This window comes from Chiloscyllium punctatum, chromosome 27, assembly GCF_047496795.1.
Source record: "Chiloscyllium punctatum isolate Juve2018m chromosome 27, sChiPun1.3, whole genome shotgun sequence".
NCBI lineage: Eukaryota > Metazoa > Chordata > Chondrichthyes > Orectolobiformes > Hemiscylliidae > Chiloscyllium > Chiloscyllium punctatum.
The window spans coordinates 42,539,530-42,566,680 of record NC_092765.1 but is presented as its reverse complement, the minus strand read 5'-3'; the positions used below and the strand labels follow the sequence as shown (position 1 = coordinate 42,566,680).

The 27,151-nt window shown below is 42.4% G+C and overlaps 1 protein-coding gene across 4 annotated transcripts in view; it reads left to right on the top strand.

The window, feature by feature from the left end:
* Positions 1 to 27,151, top strand: part of LOC140453661 (ephrin type-A receptor 7-like) — a 596,634-nt gene that overhangs the window by 482,089 nt on the left and 87,394 nt on the right. For all 4 annotated transcript variants that reach the window (XM_072548551.1, XM_072548549.1, XM_072548548.1 and 1 more), the window contains 2 exons: positions 2,369 to 2,531; positions 19,483 to 19,591. In XM_072548551.1, the coding sequence (XP_072404652.1) occupies positions 2,369 to 2,531; positions 19,483 to 19,591 (272 nt within the window). The remainder of the gene's footprint in view (positions 1 to 2,368; positions 2,532 to 19,482; positions 19,592 to 27,151) is intronic.

Genomic DNA, 27,151 nt, shown 5'->3' with positions numbered 1-27,151 from the left:
TCTTCCCTTTCCCTTACTGAACATTGGGTAAAAATAATGACTGCAGATGCTGGAAAGCCCCTATCCCTCCTATCTACTCTTGCCCTCCCCTATTCACACATCTTCCTTCTTCTGTTCCCCTTCTTCTTACATTTCACCCCTCTTCCTATCTCTAACCACTTGTCCATCCTGCCTCTCCCCATCTTATCTCGTCTCTCCTACCTTACCTTTTTCTCATCCTCTCTGTCACCCTCTCTCTCCCCTACCCTCCTTATTTGCCTGTTTCTCCCTTTGAGCTCTCCCACTATGAATCCTCACTAGTAGTTCTCTCCCATCTCTCTCTCTCTGACCAGGTGATTACATCCACTGTAATTGCACAAAGATTATGTGTCTGTGTTTTCTGTTTATTTTAGTGATAACCAACTTGGTTCAAGTCTGCCCTGACTTTATTTTTCTCTTTTTGAATAGTAACCTGGATTTTTACTACCATCTTCCATCCCTCTGTTGTCTAATCCCAGGAAGGATCTTTGCATCTGTAGTCAGCCTATAGAGAATAAGAAAGGATTTCCAGTTTTTAACTGTTTTGATTCTTACTGCAAAGTTGTTCATTGTAAACTTGTTTGGGCTAACGTAAACAAAAACAGAAATTGCTGGAAAAGCTCAGCAGGTCTGGCAGCATCTCTGAAGAAAAATAGAAGTTAACGTTTTGGATCGAGTGACCCTTCCTCAGAACAGTTTGAAGAGCCACTCGATCTGAACTGTTAACTCTGATGTCTCTCCACAGGTGCTTCCAAGGGCATATTGACCTTTTCCAGCAACTTCTGTTTCTGTTTCTGATTTATAGCCTCCATAGTTCTTTCAGTTTTATTGGGCTAACTTAAAACCTTGTTTATTTTAAGTATTAGTGATGTGAAATAATGTGATGAAGATTTAGGACGATTTTCTTTAGATTAATACTTTGCAACTGCTTTTCTTTATTATTATTCACATGGGGCTGTGGCACTTTCTGTCCAACCATCCCTAATTGCTCATGAACTGTGTGATTTGCCATGTTACAGGGCAGTAAAGGTCATCCCCATTGCTGGGGGTTTGGAATCCCTCTTAGGGCAGACCGGATGGAAAAGTTCCTGTCGTGTATCGATCCTTTCTGAAAGAAGAAATATTCTCGAATCCTTTTCAGTTTTGAAATGGTGTCATCTGGACTCAAAATGTTAATTCTATTTCTCTCTCCTGACCTGCTGAATTTCCCTGGCATTGTCTGTGTTTGGTGACAGATTTCCTTCCGAAAGGGTGAATCAGATGGATTTTTGCAACAATCAGTCTGACTTGTCATGGTTATCATGACCAAGACTACCTTTACCTTCCGGGTTATATTAATTCAGCTTAAATTCCACAGTTGTCTAGATGGGATTTGAACATAGCTCCCCAGAAAGCTAGCTTATCAGGATTACTAGCCCAGTGATGTTACCACGAAGACACTATTTTTTATTAAACTCCTCTGATGCCTCAATGGCATTTCCTTGTCAATGCATTAAGTCTTTGGAAATGCATTTTAATACCTCTTTATTCTTTTGACTCCATTGCATCACCTTCTTTGGATCTGTAGTGATATCAAGTAGCCAACGGAATTCTTAAGTTATTCTCATCAATTAACAAGGCAAGCTACCTTTTGAATATTCACATAAAAGAACTAGTCATAGAAAATACTGCTGCAAAGCTGAATGTTGGCAATCTGCAGAGGATCACCATCTGTGTGCTCACGTACATGCCAGTGTTCAAGCTAAATCATATAGAGGAAGCACTTCACATATAAGCTGGTGGAAATCTGGAATTCCCTCGTCCAGAAAGTCAGTTGGAAATTTCAAAACTGAAATTGTTAATTTATTCTTTGATAGGAAAGGGTATTAAGAGCCAAGGCAAGTAGATGGAATAAATTAGAGCAGGCAAAACTGAGGACCGCAGATACAGAAGATTAGAGTCAAGATTAGAGTGGTGCTGCAAAAGCACAGGAAGTCAGGCAGCATCTGAGGAGCAGGAAAATCAACGTTTTGGGCAAAAGCCCTTCATCAGGAATTTCTGATGACGGGCTTTTGTCTGAAACATTGATTTTCCTGCTCCTCGGATGCTGCCTGACTTGCTATGCTTTTCCAGCGCCACTCTAATCTGGGAATAAAATTAGGATCAACCATAGAGTCCACTGGTACGTTACTGTGTTACTATATTCCTATGCATATTTGTGCGTGTGCCTATTGAAGATCAGCATTAACCAGCATTATTGATCTGTCATTATTGATCATTACTGCTATTGACCTGTCCATCCATCAGAGTGGGAATGTCAGTTAGCTACAGTTTGGATCTGTCATTGAACTATGTACATTTTTTCTGGCAGGAACAGAATGATCAAAGTTACTCAACAGTAAAAACTGCATCAACTACCGTGACCATTAATAACCTGAAGCCTGGGACCCTCTACGTGTTCCAAGTCCGAGCTTTCTCGTCCACTAACTACGGGAACTACAGCCCAAGCATTGAGGTGCAGACATTAGGGGAGCGTAAGTAACACTGAAAGTGAAAAATAATGGGCATTTCCCATTTTGTGTGTGCCTGTGTTTGAGGGTTAGCTGTTACACTGATTAACGCAAGATATGACTATTATGAGATGCTGCCAGATTTCTGGTGGTTAGTTAGTCTTTTAATGATGCACAAAAAAAAGGTCAGTTATCCCAATTAAACATTTTGTTAAGTTAGCAAAACTAAAACAATGGTGCATTACCACATTTCCGCCCTAGATCTGTATAAGCTTTAGGTTGTATTATTTTGCAATTAATCAAAAGTTTATTAAGTATTTCAAAGGACAGATCTCCATTTTATTTACTTCAATTTTGACCTTTTAAAAATGGATGACTTTAGCTCCTGGATCTAAGCAGTCAATGAGATGTTCAAGGCTGTCACACTTTAAATCGTAAAATGAGACATCTAGCATACTCAAATAATGTGTTCATTAAACATTTTGGCACTAGTACTCGATCTGAAAAATATAGCCACAACATTAGGTGTGAGGTCCTGCATATCCAACAGAGGATCACTCCGGATTATACAGGATTTATGGTGTAGAAACAGGTCATTCAGCCAACCAGTCCATGCCAATGTTTAGGCTCCTCTTGAGCTTAATTCCATCTTTTCTCATCTAAATCAACCAGAGTATCCTTTTATTCCCTCCCCTGTCATCTGCTTGTCTGGCTTCCCCTTAAATGCATCTGTACGAATCACTTCAATTATGTCCTGTGGTAACAAGTTCCACATTCTTATCACATTTTGTGTGAAGTAGTATCCTTTTAGTTCCCTGTTGAGTTTCTTGGTAATTATTTTATATTAATGGCCTCGTGTTATTCTATTCCCCTAAAACAAAAGGCAATGTTATTTCTGTAACCATTCTGTCAAAACCCTTCAACATTTTAATTCGGTCCATTAGTTTGCTGAGCTTTTCTCATGAGACGTGGGATGTAACCTGCCAATCCTTTCTTCACATGGATAAATTCCGCATTTCTGGTATTATCTCTGTACATCTTCTTTGCAGCTTTCCAGTCCTCCCTATCTTTATACTACAGTGAACAGAACCGTAACTAGTACTGTGATGTACCAAGGCTCATCAAAGGTCTCACACAACTTCCCTACTTTCCAGTTCTATCCTTGAAATAAAAGCCAGTGCTTGCTACTCTTTCTTATGAACTTGCAGGGCATTTTTAGTGCTTGATGTATTAGTCCTTTGATGCCCCTTTATTCCCCTATCCCACCTTCACTTTCCAAGTAATAAGTGATCTCCTTATTTTTCCTACCAAAATATGTCCCCTTGTATTTACCAGTGTTGAACTTCATTTAGCAATTATTAGCTCATTCTGTAAGCTCACTAACATCCTAGTGCTGTCCTCCATCATATTGATTATATCCCCCGCACCCCCCAGCATTTGGCGACATTGCAAATGTTGAAGTTGTGTTTTTGATTACATGGCCCAAATTGCTCATGTGAATCACGAACTGAACTGATCCTACTACTAATCCTTCCAGAACAATACAACACTTCCCACTTCTTGCCACTCAGAATAATTACTCTTTTCTCCTACTCTGTTTCCTACCTTGAAGCCAGCTAGCTATTCACTCTGCTTTTTGTCCACTGGCTCCATGTTTAGGTCTGTTTAAAGTGTATAATTCTTGATCTTTCATTTGTTTAGCCAATATCATGCATAGTGGAGTCATAGAGACATACAGCATTGAAACAGACTCTATAGTCCAATTCATGAATGCCGATCAGATATCCTAAATTGATCTGATCCTATTTGGCCCATATCTCTCAAAACCTTTTCAATTCATCCAGATGCCTTTTAAATGTTGTAACTGGAACAGCCACCAATACTTCCTCTGGCGACTCATTCCGTACATGCAGTACCCTCTGTGTGAAAAGGTAACCCCTTAAGTCCCTTTATATTTTTACCCTCTCACCTTAAACTTCTGCCCTGCACCCTGCAGAAAATATTTTGACCATTCACCCTGTCCATGTCCCTCAACAGTTTTGTTCCAGAAGAAACTGAGGGATCATTTCATGGATTTCTTTAAAATTATAAAGTTTGATGTGGTAGCTGTAGAGAAGGTGGGTGGTTCAGTGGCTCAGTGGTTAGCACTGCTGCCTCACAGTGGCATGGCCCCGGATTCAATTCCAGCCTCAGGCAACAGTCTGTGTGGAGTTTGCACACTCTCCGCGTGTCTATGTGGGTGTGCTTTGGTTTCCTCCCACAATCCAAAGATGTGCAGGTTAGGTTAATTGGCCATGCTAAATTACCTATAAGGTTTAGGGATGTGTAGATTAGGTGCATTAGCCTAGGGAAATGGGTCTAGGTGGGTTCCTCTTTGGAGGGTTGGTGTGGACTCATTGGGCCAAAGGGCCTGTTTCCACACTGTAGAGATTCTATGAAGATGCTTTCACTTATGTGGAATTCAAAACGAAAAAGTCACCAGTCACTTCAGAAGCATTTATTTCTTATTCAAAACCTGGTGAGAATGTGACACTGGCTGTCGCCCAGGTTTTTGCAGTGAATAGAAGAAACTATAAACAGACATAGAGGAGAAGGAAGTGCTCATTGGGTTAGATGAAGTTGAATGGAAGGAGGTTAGTGTGAAGCATAAACACCAGTGTAGACCATTTGGGTTGAATGGCCTGTATTAATGCTGTAGATATTGTTGTATAAGCCTATTAGAACTTTGTCCAGACAATACAATGAAACTTGTGCCTTATGGCTGCAGGCATAGCTGGTGGGTTACCCAGATAGGAAACAACGTTAATGTTAGACTTGAACTTAATACTTCTTTACAAACATCGCAGAGCATTTCATGTAGAGATGAATTCCCTTTGATGTGTGGTGACCGTTGTTATAAAAACTACCCTGCAGTGTGTTTGGATGCCAGATTCTATCTCGATAGTTATTTTTTTCAATTGAGTGCAAACATAATGTGAGACAGTTTGTTTGCTCTGAGATAACCATGGAGACTGTAAAGCATTTTGCAACTTTAATTCAGCCATATTTTATTTATATTTTGGAAGTAAGTAATTATGGCTTATTTTCTTCATTATTGAAGAATGACACACATTGAACCTGTCTGAATTTGGAAGTAATGAAGGCAAGTGAAATAATATATTGCTTTGAAATCAAAGTACATTGTCACTTGAAAACTTGTAATGTTACATTGCAATCTTGAAGGGAGGTATCAGTGTGAGTTGAGCAGTCTGGTTTGTATTCTGAAACAGTTGGACAAAGGTCCTTAATGGTGTCACTCTGGAGAGGACAGGACACGAGTCTGGCGCCAGTACAGTGCAGATGTGGGGGAGTCATGAGAGAGGACAGGGATAATCACTGCAAAAATGACAGCATGCGATTGAAACTCAATTGACAAGAATCATGGAGTTGTACAGCATGAAAACGGACCCTCCATTCCACCTCGTTCACACTAACCAGACATCCTAAATTGGCCCACTATGTTGTGCTGAGGATTAATCCTAATGTAAAACAAAATAACTTAACCTACGCACCCCTCAATTCACTGGTATCCATGTGCATGTCCAGCAGTCACTTAAATGTCCCCAATGACTCTGCTTCCACCACCACAGCTGGCAACACATTCCATACATTCACAACTCTCTGCGTAAAGAATAATTGAAAAGCAGCCTTGGGGACAATTTTATTTTTAGTGAAGGAAGTAGCATTATTTTTTCAAAATAAAATGGTCTATTTTGAAGGACTAGGAAAATTAAGTTAGAGATTTTACAATTTGTTTTCATTTAAGGAAAATAACATTGGAATTGGGTATTTTAGTTACTTGAATTGGTGCTAGGATGCTAAAAGGACACAGAAATAGGTAAAAAAGGAAAATTTGGGAAAGTAATCTTGTCTTAGATGTAATTTTTAACAATTTTTAATTATAAAATGCAGGTGAAGCTGTTTAACAATCCTTGTGACGTGAGCCTCATTAAATTTTATCACGTGGTTTTGAAATGTGTAAAAGTGACCATGCCATTTTGCTCTAAGCCAGTCTCACCTGCATTAATGATCCTTTAATGTTTTTCAAGCAGCTGCTTTTTATTGATCAATTGTTTGACGTGAAGTGTTAGCATTGAATCTTCCAAAATCAAAAGTTTTGGCCATCTGAACCATTGTCAGGTTCCATTCCCATTCAGATCAGAAGGTGCAAACTTACACCAAATAAGAATCCTCCTGTGGGAATGCCAGCCAGTTAAGGATGGTGATGAGGTGAGCAGGTGCTCCAGTCGGACATAAATTGCTAGAGAGACTGGTAACCTTCACGGTGCCCCCAGTGAGAGTCATCCTGCAAACTGCAGAAAGGACAAGGGTGCCAAGGAGATACCATCATGGTTTGGTCCTAGCATCAGCAGAGACCTCACTGATTTCCCATATTTTCTGTGCAGGTAAATCAATGGAGTGAATGGGAAAATACTCGGGCTGAGTAAAGTGTGGAACAGAGCTGAAAATGTGTTGCTGGAAAAGCGCAGCAGGTCAGGCAGCATCCAAGGAGCAGGAGAATCCCCGAAACGTCGATTCTCCTGCTCCTTGGATGCTGCCTGACCTGCTGCGCTTTTCCAGCAACCCATTTTCAGCTCTGATCTCCAGCATCTACAGTCCTCACTTTCTCCTAATGTGTGGGACAGGGCAAGAACCCCACACAAAGACTACATAGGAAGAGTGTGACATTGAATCCCACACCTTACTCCAGCCTTTCTGTATCACAACTGCATTTACCCAGTTCGGGTAAAGTAGGTGCTTCTCTGAAAACAATAAATCAAAATGCAGTATCTCAAGAGATTCCCCAGTGCTAGGCCCAGCCAGAGAGCCTCTGTAAGAGGTTGTGAACTTCCTGTCCTCTCCACAATAGAATGTTATCTGCCATCAATGCTAGTCCAATATCTAGGAAGCATTTAATCATATTGGATAGAACTGCAAATGCAACAGTGTATGTGAACACAATAGCAAACAGCATTCACATTCAACAATATAAGATATAGGAGCATAAGTAGTTGAGAGTCGACATTTCGGGCATAAGCCCTTCATCAGATTCTCCTGCTCCTCAAAGGCTGCCTGACCTGCTGTGCTTTTCCAGAACCACACTCATGACTGTGATCTCCAGCATCTGCAGTCCTCACTTTCTCCTCATTAGAGCATAAGTAGGCCATTCAGCCCATCACATCTACTCCATCCATCAATAAGGTCATGGCTGATCTGATAAGCCTCAACTCTACTTTCTGCTTTTTCCCCATATCTCTTGATTCCATTGCTCATGACAAATCTGTCTATCTCAGCCTTGAATATAATGAATATCCCTGCCGCAACAGCTCTCTGGTAAAGAGTTCTGCAGGTTGATGACACTCTGAGAGGAGACATTCCTTCTCAGCATTGTTTTAGATGGGTGACCCCATATTTGGACATTGTGTCCTCTGGACCTCAACTCTCATTACCTGGCTAGGTAACATCATCAGTGGCGACCTCCAAGTGAAGCGAAGCTGTTGTCTCCTGCTTTCTATTTATATGTTTGTCCTGGATGGGGTTCCTGGGGTTTGTGGTGATGTCATTTCCTGTTCGTTTTCAGAGGGGTTGATAGATGGTATCTAGATCTATGTGTTCGTTTATGGCATTGTGGTTGGAGTGCCAGGCCTCTAGGGATTCTCTGGCATGTCTTTGCTTAGCTGTACCAGGATAGATGTGTTGTCCCAGTCGAAATGGTGGTTTTTTTCATCCGTGTGTAGGGCTACGAGGGAGAGAGGGTCGTGTCTTTTTGTGGCTAGCTGATGTTCGTGTATTCTGGTGGCTAACTTTCTTCCTGTTTGTCCTACATAGTGTTTGTGGCAGTCCTTGCATGGAATTTTGCAGATGACATTGGTTTTGTCCATGGGTTGTACTGAGTCTTTTAAGTTTGTTAGTTTTTGTTGGAGAGCGTTGGTGGGTTTGTGTGCTACTAGGATTCTGAGGAGTCTTAGTAGTCTGGCTGTCATTTCTGAGACTTCTTTGATGTATGGTAAGGTGGTTAGGGTTTCTGGCTGTGTTTGGTCTGCTTGTTGTGGTTTGTTCTTGAGGAATCTGCGGACTATATTTTTTGAGTAAATGTTCTTCTTGAATACGTCGTATAGGTGGTTCTCCTCTGTTTTCCGAAGTTTGTCTGTGCTGCAGTGTGTGGTGGCTCGTTGGAATAGTGTTCTGATACAGCTTCGTTTGTGTGTGTTGGGATGGTTGCTGGTGTAGTTAAATATTTGGTCAGTGTTTGTCGGTTTTCTGTATACACAGGTTTGTAGTTCTCCGTTGTCCTTACTTTCGACTGTGACGTCCAGGAATGCGTGTTTGTTGTCGGTTTCTTCCTCCTTGGTGAACTTTATGCCTGTGAGGGTGTTGTTGATGATGTTAAATGTCTCTTCTCTCTTGTTTCGTTTTGTGATGACAAAGGTGTCATCTACGTAGCGGACCCAGATTTTTGGTTTGATGGTTGGTAGGGCTGTTTGTTCTAGTCTTTGCATTACCGTTTCTGCTATGAATCCTGATAGCAGAGATCCCAAGGGAATGCCATTGGTTTGTTTGTAGATTATGTTGTTGAAGGTGAAGTGGGTGGCAAGGCACAGGTCTACTAGCTTCGTGATGTTTTCGTTGGTAATGTGATTGATGGCGGTTGGGATGTGTGTGATGGTCTCTTCTAAAAGTGCGGCAAGTGTTACCTTTGCCAGTTCGATGTTGATGGAGGTGAACAGTGCTGTTACATCGAATTAGATCATTGTTTCGTCTTCCTCTACCACTGATGATGTTACCTAGCCAGGTAATGAAACGTCTGGATATCAAACCTACAGCTCAGTGAGCAAACCTGCACCCTAAATTAATTAAGTTATTAAACGAGCCACAATTTTATATTTTCCTTTGTGCAGAAAATAATATGTTGGATTCCCTGCAATGTAAGGTCACAACAATTTTTCAAATGTCCTTTGCCTTGCTTGACCTGTCTTCATGTTCCAGGGGGCAGACCACACTCCCAGATGCAGAGAGATGTTGATTTGTTACAGTGACCACATCCCGAGGACAGTTCTATTAATCTGTTGTACCCCAGGAGAAAGTGAGGACTGCAGATACTTACCCCACTCAGCTGTCTCTCCTATCTTCCAGGGTTTAGCACCAGGCCTGTGGGACCCCAGCTGATCTGTTAATTTGATGACCTGAGCCATTTTAATTCCAGGGTCTTACTTAAGTTGTACAGATCCTTATCCAAATTCCATTTCAATTATGACAAATCACAGCAGAAATATGGCTGGGACCATGGGGAGCCGCAGGAACAGCCAGGTAAATACATGGTGGGGCCTACACCATCAGTGTTGGGGAACAGAAAACTCATGGCCCTGAACGTTCCTGTGGGTACTGATCAAAGAGTATTGGCTAAAATGTTACGAGGAATAGATTAGGTGACTTACAGTGTGGAAACAGGCCCTTTGGCCCAACAAGTCCACGCTGGCCCTCCGAAGAGCAACCCACCCAGACTCATTCCCCAACATTTACCCCTTCACCTAACACTACAGGCAATTTAGCATGGCCAATTCACCTAACATTTTTGGACTGTGGGAGAAAACCGGAGCACCCGGAGGAAACCCACGCAGACACAGGGAGAATGTGCAAACTCCACACAGACAGTTGCCTGAGGCAGGAATTGTACCCAGGTCTCTGGTGCTATGAGGCAGCAGTGCTAACCACTGTGCGTGTTTTCTATGTCGGATTTCATGGGTAGTGAGAGTGTGACAATGGAGGTTTAAATCACTGTTTGGTCTTAGCTCTTGTCCAGAAACTCATAATAATCACTGATGAAAACTCATAATGCTGCAGCCTATTTCTCTTAGCTCTCCCTATGCCCAGTGGACTGGTATATTATTGCTGGAGACTTGACAGCAGTGCAAGAGTAAATATGGCACCCTATATGTACATTTGGTTCCTAGCTCTTTATAGCATCATTTTAAAAATAGATCTTCTGCTTCCCATTTTAATGAAGATTATTGGAAGTGTGAAGAGACATGTAATACTAATGTTAAGCAGCCATGCATATCGCACCCCTTGCAGACCAATTTGTTGTCTTAGAAATTCCTGAAACATGGATTAAGCACCAAATCGAGGTTGTTTGAGCTCCATCACAAGCCAGGGATATATCAACATTTTGGTCTGGGGCAGTGATATATTTCCCAATCAGGATGATGAGTGGCCTGGAGATGAACTTGTAGTCCCATGAATCTACTGCCCTTGTCTTTCTCGATGGAAGTGGTCCTGAAATTGGAAGGTGTTGTTTAAGGAGCTTTGACAAATTGTCATTGTCATACTCAGCAGATCTAGGAGAGAACACCACCTCAGGGGAATCATCTCCCCATCTGTCCCTGACAGCAGATTCTGATCATGCTTAACTCAGCTGCGTCTCTCCAGCTCAACTCCCCAGCTGCTAGTGTTTGGGCAGGTGCTTGGGAAGATTGTATCAATACCTGAGATCGGGGGTGCAGAATGCCCTGGTAATGATTGGAGAGCTGGCACCTTCAAGTGCCCACATGGACTTGATCTCACAGAAACCAACACTCAGCAAGATTCCATAGGTCTGGTGATTAGTGAGACTGCATCTGATGTACTTTGTACAGTACTTTTCTCGATATATATGGGAGGATATTAAGGCATTGGAAGCAGTTCAGAAAAGGCTTACTAAAGGTTTACCTTATGAGGAAAGGCTAGACTGGCCAGGCCAGGAGTTTAGAAGTGTCAGAAGTGGCTTTATTGGAACATGTAAGATCTTGATGGGACTTTACTGGGTTAGTGATAGTTGAAGGGGATTTCCCTTGTTTCAGTTTCAAACCAACCAAGCCTTATTCTGTGAAACTGTGTGTATTTTATCCAGGGACAAATTGCATGCCAGGCCTGCCAACTGGAAAGTCAACTGGCAGTGGGCAGGCCAGAAACCTAACCAGCAGAGAATAACTCTGGGGATAGCCTTAATTAACAAAGTATGGGAGTACCCCCCCATCTTCCTCCTGTATACTTCCCTTTTTATGGTAAAATCAGTATTGCACCAGCTTCTGCTGCTTAATCAGAGCTTGTGAATCAATGAGCAAGGACCTCCATCGGATTGGCTGGTAGGATGCCATCCCAGCAGTGCCAGAATTGAGTAGTGGCCACTGCTGGGACTACAATATGCAGGTGGACTGGGTAAATAATATTGCTAGTGGATCTAAAGAAAGGGAATTCATGGAATGCTTACAGGATGGCTTTTTGGAACAGCTTGTCATGGAGCCCACAAGAGAGCAGGCTATTCTGGACCTACTGCTTTGCAATGAACCAGACTCTATAAAAGATCTTAAAGTAAGGGAACCCTTAGGAAGTAGCGACCATAATATGGTAGAGTTCAGTCTGGAGTTTGAAAGGGAGAAGGCAAAATCTGATGTAATGGTGTTACAGTTGAATAAAGGTAATTATGAGGGCATGAGAGAGGAACTGACTAAAATAGACTGGAAGCAGAGGCTAACCGGGAAGACACTAGAGCAAAAATGGCAGGAGTTTGTAGGTATAATTGAGGACACTGTACAGAGGTTCATTCCCAAGAAAAGAAAGATTAACCAGGGAGGGATTAGACAACCTTGGCTGACAAAGGAAGTCAGGAAATGTATTAAAGAAAAAGAGAGATCCTATAAAGTGGCTAAGAACAGTGGGAAATCAGAAGATTGGGAAGGATACAAAAGTCAACAGAGGATAACAAAGAGTGTAATAAGAAATGAGAGGATCAAATATGAAGGTAGGCTAGCCAGTAATATTAGAAATAATAGTAAAAGTTTCTTTCAGTACATAAGAAACAAACGACAGGCAAAAGTAGACATTGGGCCACTTCAAACTGATGCAGGGAGCCTAGTGATGGGAGATAAGGAAATAGCAGGAGAACTTAACAAGTACTTTGCGTCAGTTTTCACAGTGGAAGACATGAGTAATATCCCAAAAATTAAAGGGTGTCACGGGGCTGAGTTGAGTATGGTTGCCATTACGAAAGAGAAAGTGCTAGAAAAGTTAAAAAGTCTTAAAATTGATAAATCTCCTGGCCCCGATGGGATACACCCTAGAGTTCTGAGAGAGGTTGCTGAGGAAATAGCAGAGGCATTGGTTGAGATCTTTCAAGAGTCACTGGAGTCAGGAAAGGTCCCGGATGATTGGAAGATGGCTGTAGTAACCCCCTTGTTCAAGAAAGGATCAAGGCAAAAGATGGAAAATTATAGGCCAATCAGCTTAACCTCGGTTGTTGGTAAAATTCTAGAATCCATCATTAAGGATAAGGTTTCTAAATTCTTGGAAGAGCAGAGTCTGATTAGAACAAGTCAACATGGATTTAGTAAAGGGAGGTCATGCCTGACAAACCTGTTGGAATTTTTTGAAGAGGTAACAAGTAGGTTAGACCAGGGAAACCCAGTGGATGTGGTCTATCTGGACTTTCAAAAGGCCTTTGATAAGGTGCCACACGGGAGGCTGCTGAGCAAGGTGAGGGCCCATGGTGTTCGAGGTGAGCTGCTGGGATGGATTGAGGATTGGCTATCTAACAGAAGGCAGAGAGTTGGGATAAAAGGTTCTTTTTCAGAATGGCAGCCGGTGACGAGCGGTGTCCCGCAGGGTTCGGTGCTGGGGCCACAGCTGTTCGCATTATATATTAATGATTTGGATGAGGGAACCGGGGGCATTCTAGCGAAGTTTGCCGATGATACGAAGTTAGGTGGACAGGCAGGTAGTACTGAGGAAGTGGGGAGGCTACAGAAGGATCTAGACAGGTTGGGAGAGTGGTCCAGGAAATGGCTGATGGAATTTAACGTGAGCAAGTGCGAGGTCTTGCACTTTGGGAAAAAGAATAAAAGCATGGACTACTTTCTAAATGGTGAGAAACTTAATAAAGCCAATGCACAAAGGGATCTGGGAGTGCTAGTCGAGGATTCTCTAAAGGTAAACATGCAGGTTGAGTCTGTGATTAAGAAAGCGAATGCAATGTTGTCTCTTATCTCAAGAGGGTTGGAATATAAAAGCAGAGATTTACTACTAAGACTTTATAAAGCTCTGGTTAGGCCCCATTTGGAGTACTGTGTCCAGTTTTGGTCCCCACACCTCAGGAAGGACATACTGGCACTGGAACGTGTCCAGCGGAGATTCACACGGATGATCCCTGGAATGACAGGTCTAGCATATGAGGAACGGCTGAGGATACTGGGATTGTATTCGTTGGAGTTTAGAAGATTAAGGGGAGATCTAATAGAGATGTACAAAATAATACATGGCTTTGAAAAGGTGGATGCTAGAAAATTGTTTCTGTTAGGTGAGGAGACTAGGACCCGTGGACACAGCCTTAGAATTAGAGGGGGTCATTTCAGAACGGAAATGTGGAGACATTTCTTCAGCCAGAGAGTGGTGGGCCTGTGGAATTCATTGCCACGGAGTGCAGTGGAAGCCGGGACGCTAAATGTCTTCAAGGCCGAGATTGATAGGTTCTTGTTGTCTAGAGGAATTAAGGGCTACGGGGAGAGTGCTGGCAAGTGGAGCTGAAATGCGCATCAGCCATGATTGAATGGCGGAGTGGACTCGATGGGCCGAATGGCCTTACTTCCACTCCTATGTCTTATGGTCTTATGGTCTTACAGGCAGCCCACGAAGCTGAAGAGAACTTCAGATAGAGTTAGAATGAGGCTTTATTGTCACACGTACTTAAGTACAGGTTTACATGAGCACAGTGAAAAGTGTACAGTCGCCATATCCAGCACCATCTTAGGTACAAAGGTGCCTAGGTACAAAATCTTTGGTATGAATTAGAAAAATTGTTAAATAGAGTTAAAAGTTCAGCAGTCCTTCTAAAGCAGGGAAAGAGAGAGAAAAAAATAAAAGTAGATGTAGCAGATGAGTTCACACTAGGCATCACCTCAAGGCTGGGAGTTTGAGCTGGGCGTCCCCTTGAAGCTGGAAGTCTGTGCTGGAGTTCACCTTGAGGCTGGGAGTCTGTGCTAGGGTTCACCTCTAGGCCGGAAGGCTGGTTGACTAGAACCTGTGAGCATCTGGGGGTCATTGCTGGAGAAATGGGAGGTAGGTGAGTTAAAGGCACGATGGGTCATAATCCTGGGGAAAGGTACTTCCAAACTTCACAGTAGATCCCACACTTCCTGCCTGTCAGCATCCAATGTTGTCAGACTGTCCGCCATAATACACGTTATAGTTTATTTTACTTCCACTGATTGCTCGAACACCTCAGTGAGACTTGCACAGGTCATTTATTCTTTATCTGAAAAGTTGTTTGTTTGGATACATTAACTGTTAGGTTTGTTCGGATCTGTTCAGGTTCACTTGAAAAAAAAATCTTTGCTTTCAGGTCCATTCAGAACCATTCAGGTATGCTTTCAAAAGACATCCTGCTTTTAGGTCCTTCTGGTTTCTGGACATGTGAACAAAGGATACCCAAACTCTCTTTTTTTTTAACTGTTTACGTCATTCCGAGCATTCCTTGTAAGCTGTGCGGCTGTTCCAATGTTCCTTGCACAGCGATCAGCATCAGCACGGTGATTGCAGCATTGACTTCTGCATTTGGAAGTTACTGCTATATACTGCCTGCATAGCCTTGATAAGACATGTTATACTGATATGAAGACCTGAAGTAGCCAATAAGCGACTTAATAGATGGTGGATAATGTGCCAACATAATATGGGAGATAGGTCAGGCAAGGCCTCCTGATTTGATTTACAAGCCCCACCCACCCAGCTTCTAATGGACTATTGGAGGAGGATGCATATTGTCAGAAAGATCGAGTTTGGTCGAAAACAGAATTTTATTCTTTCTATGTAGTACTTTAGACAATCTCAGCCTGCCTCAGGGTGCTTTGTAGTCATTGGTATTCTTTTTGAAGTCCAGTCAGAAGTCACACGACACCAGGGGTTATTATCCAACAGATTTATTTGAAATCACAAGCTTTAGAGTGCAGCCCCTTCATCGCGTGCAGTGAGAGAGAAGAGCACACAGACACAGAGTTTATAGGCAGAGAGATCAAAGGATCGCACAACTGGTGTGAGTGGAGTGTCAGATAATAAACCTCTGCAGGTGACCAAGAGTGTTAGATGGTGAGTGAAGTCCAGTCATTTTTTTTGTTGTGTGGAAATGTAGCAGCCAAAATTCTCCAGTCACAGTTCAATAAATAACAGTACTTGTGAGCTGAATTTCACATGTTCTGGCAAAGTGCAAGTTGTGGTGAGTTTCTCTTAGAGAGATTCTCGCCTTTGAGACCCCAGTGAAATTTCTTTCCAGCCGTGCTTCAATGCCATATCTTATCCAATACATGCTATCTATCCCACCCTAAGGAATCCTCTCATCTGATTCTGTTTCTGTCTAAACTCGGGCTGCTTCTGGAACAACACAACCAAAAGGCATCACACCCACACCATTTTCAGTAGATGGTTGTGCACTTCCCTGACATTCCTGATGGGAGAATAGGACTAAGATTAGGCATATTCTTTTTTCCTGCATTTTTTCCTTTGTCCTTTTGTTCCTGCCTCTCGTCTTTCTGTCTCTTCCTCCGTTAGTTTTGTTGGAACTGACAATTTGGAAGCACAAACCAGGTAGCTGAAGTCAATATACAGATATTTTGCTTCATATCTAATAGATACCATTAGGAAAGTGAGAATCTGTCTTTGACTTGGCTTCACACTGATCTGTAACTAATAAATTATCATCTGTGTTATTTTTGTGAATTATAGACATAAGCTGCACAGAAATGAGCACACAGAATTAAAATAGATTTTTTTTTACCCCATTGCCTAACTCATTACCAGAAGCTGCAATAAGCATCAAATTGATTCATTAATGGTGTGTATTGTATATATGCCTATAAAAAGTATTAAGATACATCAGATTGCAGTTTAAGATATTTTCTTTTAAGCCTGTACCACCTGCAAATAGATATTCTGTAGCAAATTAAGACAATTTGAAGCTTTGTTAACCTGCAACTTGAAAAGAAAAGCAGGCAGCGAAGATGTTGTGTGGTTTTCTTCAATAACAAACGAAGTCTGGAGTTTGCTTTTCTCTTGCGTTTATCCAATAAATATGAGAATACATGAGGAAAAGGGCTTGTGTTTCAAAATATATTGTTGTATATATGCATACCAAAAGAAATGACCTCCAAGAACTCTCTTCAAACATTTTTCACACTATAGGGGGAATTACAGAGCTGTTTGTATGGGGTTGATTTGGAAGGACTGGGAGTGACAAGCACATGTCAACACTGGCCATGTTTTGAAAGCGTGTTGGTTAGACCACTTTTAGAATACTGCAATCAATTCTGGTCTCCCTGCTATAGGAAAGATGATGTTAAACTTGAAAGGATGCAGAAAAGACTTACAAGGATGTTGATGGGGTTGGGGGACTGGAGAGGATGGATAGGCTGGGGCTATTTTCCTTGGAGCGTTGGAGACCGAAATGTGACCTTATAGATGTTTATAAAGTCGTGAGGGACACAGATAGGGTGAATGGCCAAGATCTATTTCCTAGGATAGGGGAGTCCAAAATTAGAGAGCATAGGTTTAAGGTGAGAGGGAAAAGATTTAAAAGGGAGCTAAGGGGCAACTTTTTCACACAGGTGGTGGTGCAAGTATAGAATGAGCTACCAGAGGATGTGGTGGAGGCTGGTATAGTCACAACATTTAAAAGGCACCTGAATGGGTACATGAATAGGAAGGGTTTAGAGGGATATGGGGCAAATACTGGCAAATGTGATGAGATTAATTTAGTATATCTGGTCAGCATGGACGAGTTACACCAAGGGATCTGTTTCTGTGCTGTACAGCACTATGACTGCTTCCAGCATTCATCGCTATTGGGACTGGAAGATCTGGACCTCTATTTGTAAAAGTCAGATTTAAATTAATGGACTTTCTTTAATGTTAGTCTCCTCTACTAATTAATCTTAGCTTTAAGTTCCTAGAGCTTATTAATTAAACACTGAATTCAATTATGTAATAAATTGTACACTTGACTTCATTATAAAATGGTCACTAAACTATAAGTCTGCTGACATCACATTTTCAGGTTTAAGAATTTATTGTTCAGATTTTCCCCTGTTTTACAGAGTGGTTTTTGGTTTCGAATCCCCGTGCATTTAAAGGTTTCTGGTATCTCTCGTGACAACGTGTCTTCCTCAGAAATAATTATTATCCATGTTGTATATTTTTAAATGGGCTGATTTTTTTGTCACCTCTGAATGTGGAAAGTGAGTGTCAAGTGAATAGTCAGTTTTACTGAAGGAGGAAACTAGATTCAGTTAGTGTTCCACAACTGGGAGAAAGTGAGGACTGCAGATCAGAATCAAAAAGTGTGGTGCTGGAAAAGCACCAAGGAGCAGCATCCAAGGAGCAGGAGATAAAGGGCTTCCCGATGAAGGGCTTCTGCCTGAAACATTGACTCTCCTGCTCCTCGGATGCTGCCTGACCGGTTGTGCTTTTCCAGCACCACACCTTTTGACTGTGCTCCACAACTGTTCATTTGAAACTGGTCGTCAAGGAAAAACTCTGGTCTGCTCTCTCCCCTTCCTAACTAACTCATCTGGCTGAGAAGGAAAAGACACTTGTTATTTGAAAGAGCCATCGCTAAATTAAACACATTACAAGCACGACAGCAACATCAAAAACAGGAAACAAGGGAGGGGACTAAACCAAAATGGAATTGGTGGGGAGATGATCCAGTCCCCACAGCAGCCACCTCTCTCGAAATGCCTCGTTGCATACTCAGCCCGGTAGAGGGGCAGGCAGTCGGCCTCGGTCCACTGCCTGACTGTTTTAGAGAAAGAGAAAGCCCTGTTTAATAAGCCTCCAGCAAATGTCTCACTAAGTAACAAACTCAAGCACTGCCCACCTAGGCCAAAGCAACAATAATCAAGGGGAAGGGTAGGGAAGAAGGGATGGGATTAAATTAAAATGGAGATGCTACAATCCCTAGAGCGTGGAAGCAGACCATTCAGCTCACTAACTGTCCAAAGAACATCTCTTCATTTCCCAAAGATCATCCAGCCTGCCAGCACACTCCTGAACACAATTTAGCATGGGCCAGTCCACCTCACCTGCTCATCTTTGGACTGCGGGGAGGAAACCGATGCACCTGCAAGAAACCCACACAGAACATGGGGAGAATGTGCAAGCTCCACACAGACAGTCACCTGAGGGTGGAATCGAACCAAAGTCCCTTATGCTCGAAGCTAACATGCGACCCCTAAATGGAGGTGGAAATGATGCACTCATGGGGCCTACCTCCCTCAAAAGGACTTGAGGTCAGTGGTGAACAATGCAAGCTCCCTGTCCAAAAGCCCCAGGCATGAATGTATCCACAGAAAAGAGCCAGGCACTAGAGAGCTCTGACAGCCCCAGGAACAGGGTTCCCTCTTAATTCGACTGCACTGCCTTTTATTTGCTTTGCATTCTAGCCTCAAAGGAGCACCTGGCTACAAAGTCTTTGATTGGCTCCCCAGCTTTGAGAGACCACCCACTACACCTGACTGGACAGGAGGTATGCCTCCACATCAATGAAAGGTTCAGCCACATGAAAATCTTCGAACAGCTCAGCCCTGAAAATTCTTGACCCCAAAACAAAACAAATTCCTGTTTTCAGCCTCCAGGATTAAAATGCAGCCCTTTGTTTCATGAAGTTACCTTTTATATTTTTGGAATCACATTGGATGTTTGTGCTCCTCATGTGCTTCATATGCATCTTCTCCAGAGAATGGTGAAGGGATGATAATGTATTATATTTGCAGAAAGTGAATAACAAGAGACAGCGCGGATAGAGTGTTGCAATAAATTTGGCTTGTTCTTTAAACCTGCAATGAAATTAAGACAAATATATTTCCTGAGATAGTCCACCATTTTGTTTTCCATAACAATGTCTGTTTTCTCTTTCCAGTTGCCATGGCACCCAGTGAGCAAAATCCGGTGATAGTGATCGCCGTGGTTTCGGTGGCTGGCCTGATTGTTCTGGTCTCCATGGTCTTTGGATTTATCATCTGGAGAAGGTAAACTCCACTCCCTCCCCTCGAGATCCATTTCTGTGCTGGGCATTAGGAAGGTCTGATCTTGAAAGAGTTGCAAGCTTCTCTTTCAGTTTCTCAGCTCCTCTGAGTTAAAAAAAGGCTGTGGAAAATGCTAGAAGTGCACAGCATCTTCTGAGCTCCCAACTGAAGCGCTAAGTGATTTTTGTCTTCTTATTGAGGCTCTGCCGCATGTCTTCACTAAGAGCACGGCTGTCTCTAACAGTCTGACTGTAAGAAACTGCTGGAGTCATTCTGTGCTAGAAATGCAGCCCTGAGGAAGATATCAATATAAACTTATTTTGCAATGTTTAAGGCAATTCACCAGATTGAAGCACCATATTTGGTTGACAGATAAAAGTCACATACCCTGCAGTGAATTATTTGAAGCATATCTTTTTTTAAAAGATTTAGATTACCTACAGTATGGAAACAGGCCATTCAACCAACAGGTCCACACCAACCCTCCAAAGAGTACCCCACCCAGACCCATTTCCCTACCAGACACATACCCCTGACTAATGCACCTAACACTATGGGACAATTTAGAATGGCCAATTCACCAGACGTGCAATCTTTGGATTGTGGGAGGAAACTGGAGCACCCAGAGGAAACCCACACAGACACTGGGAGAATGTGCAAACTCCACACAGTCCCCAAGGCAGGAATCGAACTCGGGTCCCTAGCGCTGTGAGGCAGCAGTGCTAACCACTGAGCCATCGTCCTGCCCATGCTGTTAGACTTCAATGTGTTGTTTTACAAATCTTTCATAATTTTTTCCTGTTATAAATGAGGAAGGTTGACACTAAAGTATTCCATTGTTGTGGTTCTGTTCGCCGAGCTGGGAATTTGTGTTGCAGATGTTTCGTCCCCTGTCTAGGTGATATCCTCAGTGCTTGGGAGCCTCCTGTGAAGCACTTCTGTGATGTTTCCCCCGGCATTTATAGTGATTTATATCTGCCGCTTCCGGTTGTCAGTTCCAGCTGTCCGCTGCAGTGGCCAGTATATTGGGTCCAGGTCGATGTGCTTATTGATTGAATCTGTGGATGAATGCTATGCCTCTAGGAATTCCCTGGCTGTTCTCTGTTTGGCTTGTCCTATAATAGTAGTGTTGTCCCAGTCGAACTCATGTTGGTTGTCATCTGCGTGTGTGGCTACTAAGGATAGCTGGTCGTGTCGTTTCGTGGCTAGTTGGTGTTCATGGATACGGATCGTTAGCTGTCTTCCTGTTTGTCCTATGTAGTATTTTGTGCAGTGCTTGCATGGGATTTTGTACACTACACTGGTTTTGCTCATGCTGGGTATCGGATCCTTCGTCCTGGTGAGTTGTTGTCTGAGAGTGGCTGTTGGTTTGTGTGCTGTTATGAGTCCTAATGGTCGCAGTAGTCTGGCTGTCAGTTCAGAAATGCTCCTGATGTATGGTAGTGTGGCTAGTCCTTTGGGTTGCGGCATGTCCTCGTTCCGTTGTCTTTCCCTTAGGCATCTGTTGATGAAATTGCGAGGGTATCCATTTTTGGCGAATACATTGTAGAGGTGTTCTTCTTCCTCTTTTTGCAGTTCTGGTGTACTGCAGTGTGTTGTGGCCCTTTTGAACAGTGTCTTGATGCAACTTCTTTTGGGTGTGTTGGGGTGGTTGCTTTCATAGTTCAGGACTTGTTCTGTGTATGGTGCTTTCCTGTAAACCTTTGTAGTGAATTCTCCGTTCGGTGTTCTCTGTACCATCACGTCTAGGAATGGGAGTTGGTTGTCCTTTTCTTCCTCTGTAGTGAATCGGATTCCTGTGAGTGTGGCGTTGATGATCCGGTGTGTGTTCTCTATTTCTGTGTTTTTAACAATTACAAAGGTTTCATCCACATATCTGATCCAGAGTTTGGGTTGAATTTGCGGTAAGACTGTTTGTTCTAACCTTTGCATTACCGCTTCTGCTATGAGTCCAGAGATGGGTGAGCCCATGGGTGTGCCATTGATTTGTTCATATATTTGGTTGTTGAATGTGAAGTGTGTTGTGAGGCACAGGTCCTGTAGTTTGAGTATGCCGTCTTTGTTGATAGGTTCAATGTCCTGTTGTCTGTTATGTCTGTCCAGCAGGTTGGCTATTGTTTCTTTGGCTAGGGTTTTGTCGATAGAGGTGAACAGTGCCGTTACATCGAATGAGACCATAGTTTCGTCCTTGTCTATGTGTATATTTCTGATGATGTCCAAGAATTCCTGTGTTGATTGTATCGAGTGTCTGGATCCGCTGATCAGGTGTTTCAGTTTCTGTTGTAGTTCTTTAGCCAGTTTGTGTGATGGTGTCCCTGGTAGCGATACGATGGGTCTGAGTGGGATGTCTGGTTTGTGCACTTTAGGTAGTCCGTAGAATCTGGGGGTGTTGTTGCTTTCAGGTTTCATTCTGTGTAGGTCAAACCTGGTTATCTGTCCATTTTTTTGTAGATTCCTCAGTGTGTTGTTTATCCTATTGGTGAGCTGTGGGGTGGGGTCAAACTCCCTCTTTTGGTAGATGTTGGTATCTACAAGTAGTTGTTGTACTTTTTGGATGTACTCTGCTTTGTCCAGGATGACCGTCATTCTGCCTTTGTCTGCTGGTAGTATGATTATGTTCTTATTGTTTCTTAGTGTTTTTAGTGCTTCCCTCTCCTTGGTGTTGAGGTTGTGTGTTAGTCTTTTCCTTGTTATCAGGGGTACGATACTTTGTCTCACTATTTGTTGTGTCTGTTCTGTCAGTCCATTGTTTCTGAGTATGCATTCTAGTGCTGCTAGGAAATCTGCTGTCTTGGCATCCCTGTGGTTATAGTTGAGTCCCTTGGCCAGTATTGTTCTTTCCGTGTCTGTGAGCTGCCTGTGGGCGAGGTTTCTAACCCAGGTGTGTGTTGTGGCGTCCTCTCTGTTGTGTGTTAGTTTGGCCATTTCTTTCTTTTAGTGCCGTTTTTTTGCAGTGTGTGGTCCTGTTCTGTCCTATGGTGACGGCCTGTTCTATGGTCCGGGTCCATTCCTGATTGGTGGTTTTTGAAATTAACGATTTTTGGCGCGTAATTTCTTGTCTGTTTTTGTGAAGTCTGTTGTGAGCGTCTGTAATCATTACCTGGATCATCCTGAATCTGTTCTGCCTGGCTGTGTCCCTGGCTGTGGGTTGTTGACTGGTGGTCTGTATATGACACATGGTGGAAGGATTCGATTCTTTCGGCATTCATGCAGGAACCGGAGTTGTTCGTATGTGGCGCTTAGGCGGTATTCCACTCATTTGTCTCAGGCAATAACTTAATGAATTGCAATTTTGGTGTTCTAAGAATCTAAATGAGCGTATTACAAGCAACGTTAAGCCTGTTCACTGACACAGCAAGTTGTGTCTCAATTTATGAAAACAGCTTGGACTTTTCTGTCCACAGAACTCTGCATTAGCACTCCCAAGAATTAGCACTTTAAAAAGATGGTGTAGCCACAATGGGTTGAATTGCATCCTTCTGTATTGCTATCTTTATATAGAGTCATAGAGATGTACAGCACGGAAACAGAACCTTCGCTCCAACTCCATACCAACCAGATATTCTATATTAATCCAATCCCATTTGCCAACCCTTTAAATCCTTCCGATTCATATACCCATCCAGATGTCTTTTGAATGTTGCAATTGTACCAGCCTCCACCACTTCCTTTGGCAGCTCATTCCATACACGTACCATCCTCTGCGTGAGAAAGTTGCCCCTTAGGTCCCTTTTAAAGCTTTACCCTCTCACTTAAACCTATGCCCTCTAGTTTTGGAATCCCCAACCCAGGGGAATAAATCTTGGCCATTCACCTATCCTTGCCCCTCATGATTTTATAAACCCCTCTAAGGTCACCCGTCAGCCTCCGACGCTACAGGGAAACATCCCCAGTCTATTCAGCCTCTCCCTATAGTTCAAACCCTCCAACCCTGGCAACATCCTTGAATGTGTCTGTGTACATCCATCAGAATATGAAGACATTAGATATGCTGAAGAAAAAGTTCACAAAAATCATTCCAGGAATGAAGAATTTTGATTACATGGACAGAGTGGACAAGTGGCTTGAAGATTCCGAAGAGATTTAATGAAGATATTCAAAATACATGAGGATCTAACCAGGCTAAAGAATAAAAACCTATTCCTATTGGCAGAACCCCAAGAGCAGCCAGTTAAGATGATTGGCTAAAAAAGCAATGACGTCATGAGGGACGATGTTTGTTCAGATCTAGGATCCATAGTCTAGGAGCAAGGTCAAGGCATATTCAATCATAGCTTTCAACGAAGTATTATGAACTAGGCCAGACCACTCAAAACATTCTTGAGCAGGCAACCCAGACCATAACCTTGCAATTTGTTTTGGTAAGTGTACAGTGAGAATTACCCGGAGGAAGTTAGTGAGGTTGACTACTAGATTTTAAAACAGACAGAAATTTATTCACTAAATTACTCAATGAAACACAAAGAACAGAATAAAGAATCCCTACAGAACTCAGTCTGTCCAAACTAGAATTAATTACACTGTTCCGAATGTGCACAACAGTCCCAATAAGCAACCCCCTCCCCCACCTTATAAACCAGTATAAATGGAACAGATGCTTACAGGTTGAAGTTAGAAGGGCAGAAAGAGAGAGAGAGAGAGAGTTTGCACACAGCCCACTGTTGAACTCCCAACTAGTTCTGGACTGAACTGCTCAGCTAGAGAGCTGACCACTCCCCTTTCATTATACAGGTCACTTCTAAAACATGACCACTTTGGCCTAAACAAAAGTGCCTTTCGATACCCTTTAAACTCTGTACCAAACCAGTCTAATCAGCACTGGGAGTGTTTTTGACCCCTCTGAAAAAAACAAGGACATAATATCCTTGAGAAAAGAAACAGCTTTTAGAAAAAAAGGACCCAGTGTTGTGATACTTTACTGAAGAGGATTGAAAATGGAGGATGAAGGGCAGAATTAGGAAAATGAGATTCAGTGATTTGCTCTTGCAGGCAGCCTGCATAGGCATAATGTACTTGATGGCCTCATTCTGTGCTGAATCAGTTTGTGATTCACTCCTCAGCTAACTGTGAAGTTATATTGGAAAGAACTGGTGGTTAAATTGTCATACAGCAACAAGTGCATCATTGTGATGTGAAGTTCGTCTGATAATGTTCTTTTCTACTTCACCCTCCTGTGGGTACCACTGTCTGTCTCGAGAGTTTTTTTTATTCACTTAAGGGATGAGGCATTGCTAGCTAGGCCAATATTTATTACTCATCCCTAATTGTCCAGAGGGCACTTAAGAGTCAACCACTCTGCTGGAGTCATATGTAGGCCAGACCAGGCAAGACCATACAACATAGGAGTAGAAATTAGGCCATTCAGCCCATTGAATCTACTCTACCATTCAATCATGGCTGGAAAGTTTCTCAACCTCATTCTCCCATTTTCTCCCCATAACCCTTGGTACCCAAGAACCTATCTATCTCAGTCTTATATGTACTCAATGACCTGACCTCCACAGCCTTCTGTGCCTATGGGTTCCATAGGATCATCACTGTCTGGCTGAAGATACTTTTCCGTACCTCCATTAGGATGGCAGTTTCCTTCCCTGGAGGACATTACTCTTAAATCCAGATATTGATTGAATTAAAATCGCACCATTTGCTGTGGCAGGATTCAAATCCGAGTCACCAGAACATTACCCGGATCTCTGGATTAACGATCCACTGATAATACCATTAGGTCATCGCCTCCCCTTACCTCGGCCTTTTTCCATAAATACAATCTGACTGGATTGGCCCTTTCCACAAACACTGGACCAAGGGTTTGGTTTGAGTAAGCTGAGCACAGGCAGGGTGCACATAGAAACTGTACGATCAAATTCACTGTGTCAAGATCTGGGGATGAAGGCAAGGGAATTGGTTAGAGGTCCTGCTCTTAATGGAAAAGCACCACACGCAGACATGTGTAAAACACATCCATTGTCGATAATCTTTAGGGAGGATCAGGCAGCAGGAACATTCACTTGGATGAAATAGCAGAAACGGATTTCAGTCTGCAAAAGCTCTAACAGCCATTGTAATAGTGAAAAGTGAATTGGCAAATTGTTATTCACCAGTAGATGTAGGAATCTGAAGTTGTTATTTCAACATGTGTGCACATCAGCTAATCGGTTCCATAATGAGGAACTTTGTGATGATACAAAAATGCATTAAACATGGAAAATGTGTGCTGAGGTACCAACGGGACTCCTTTAGGCTGTGTACATGTTGGCAGAAAGCAAGAGCCCAAATAATCCAAATGGAGTAAAGGAGCAAATAAATCTAGAGATACAGGGGACACAGCTCACAAAAAAATATCAGCGCTGAAAAGTAAAGTTTCTCCAGCATTCTCTGTGTTCGTTTGAGATCTCTAGTTAATGAAACACTGGGCTTCACTTTTAGAGGAATATAGAGTTGGAGAACAAAGCTAGTTTAAAATGGCATAGAAAACTGGTTGAACTCCAATTGGAGTGCCTCCAGATCTAGTCTTGATATTATCAATATGATGTAGAGGCACTGAGGAAGGCGCGGGAAGGATGATAAGAAGCTAGATCTAATAGGAAAGAAATGAATGGACTGGTAATCATTTCCCTAGAAAAGAGAAAGCTGAAATTTTAAATATAAAATATTCATCAACAAAACAAAGAAGGGATTCAGGAGAAACCTCTCCACCCAGAGTGTTTAGAATGGGGAAACTCCATGTGGAGTTGCTAGATGAATAATGTGATACATCTCTGAGAGAGCTATAGCAGTGCACTGCAGAGAGGGCTGTGCCGTTAGAACAATATAGTGAGGAAAGGGAGGAGACTTCTGGGGAGCAACAACACTGATGGAGAAAGCTTGGGCTAAACAGTTCGCTTCTGTGGTGTACATTTCCTAGTAACTGGGTAAAATCTAGGTGGACCTTATTTTGCACATTCTCTTCAGTTCTGGCTGTGACATCCAAAGAAAGATATATTGTTTGGGAAGGTGTAGCATATGCTTATGCAAAATGATTGGCTCTTGTGATGCAGTAGTAATATTCTAGCATCAGGGCCAGATGATCTGCATTCAAATCCCTGTGTATCATAACATGTCTGTACAGGTTAATTAAAAATCATTTTTACAAGAAAAGTATCTGTGTGGTACCCAATTCTGTTTAATCAAAGAGTTGAATTATGTCGTGAAGTTGTTCAAATTAAGCTTGTATCACTTTAAATGTAAAAGATGAAGGGAAGGGCTATTGCGGTGCAGTGGTAGCGTCCCCACCTCTGGGCCACAAGGCCCGGGTTTAAATCCTACCACCTCCAGAGGTGTGTCTGAATATCTCTGAACAGATTGATTAAAATATAATTTCATTGTTATTTCTAAAGATGATTAGAGGATTTGATAGGGTTATGAGCTAAATAGTATTTTCTTTAGTGGGTGAATCCAGAGTAATGGATTCACCCACGAAAGGAGCTCTGGGATAATGTCAGATTGCATTTCTTCACAAAACAGGTATGGACAATCTGGAACTCTGTGTCTTGAGATATTGTTAAGATCCGACCAATTAAAAAT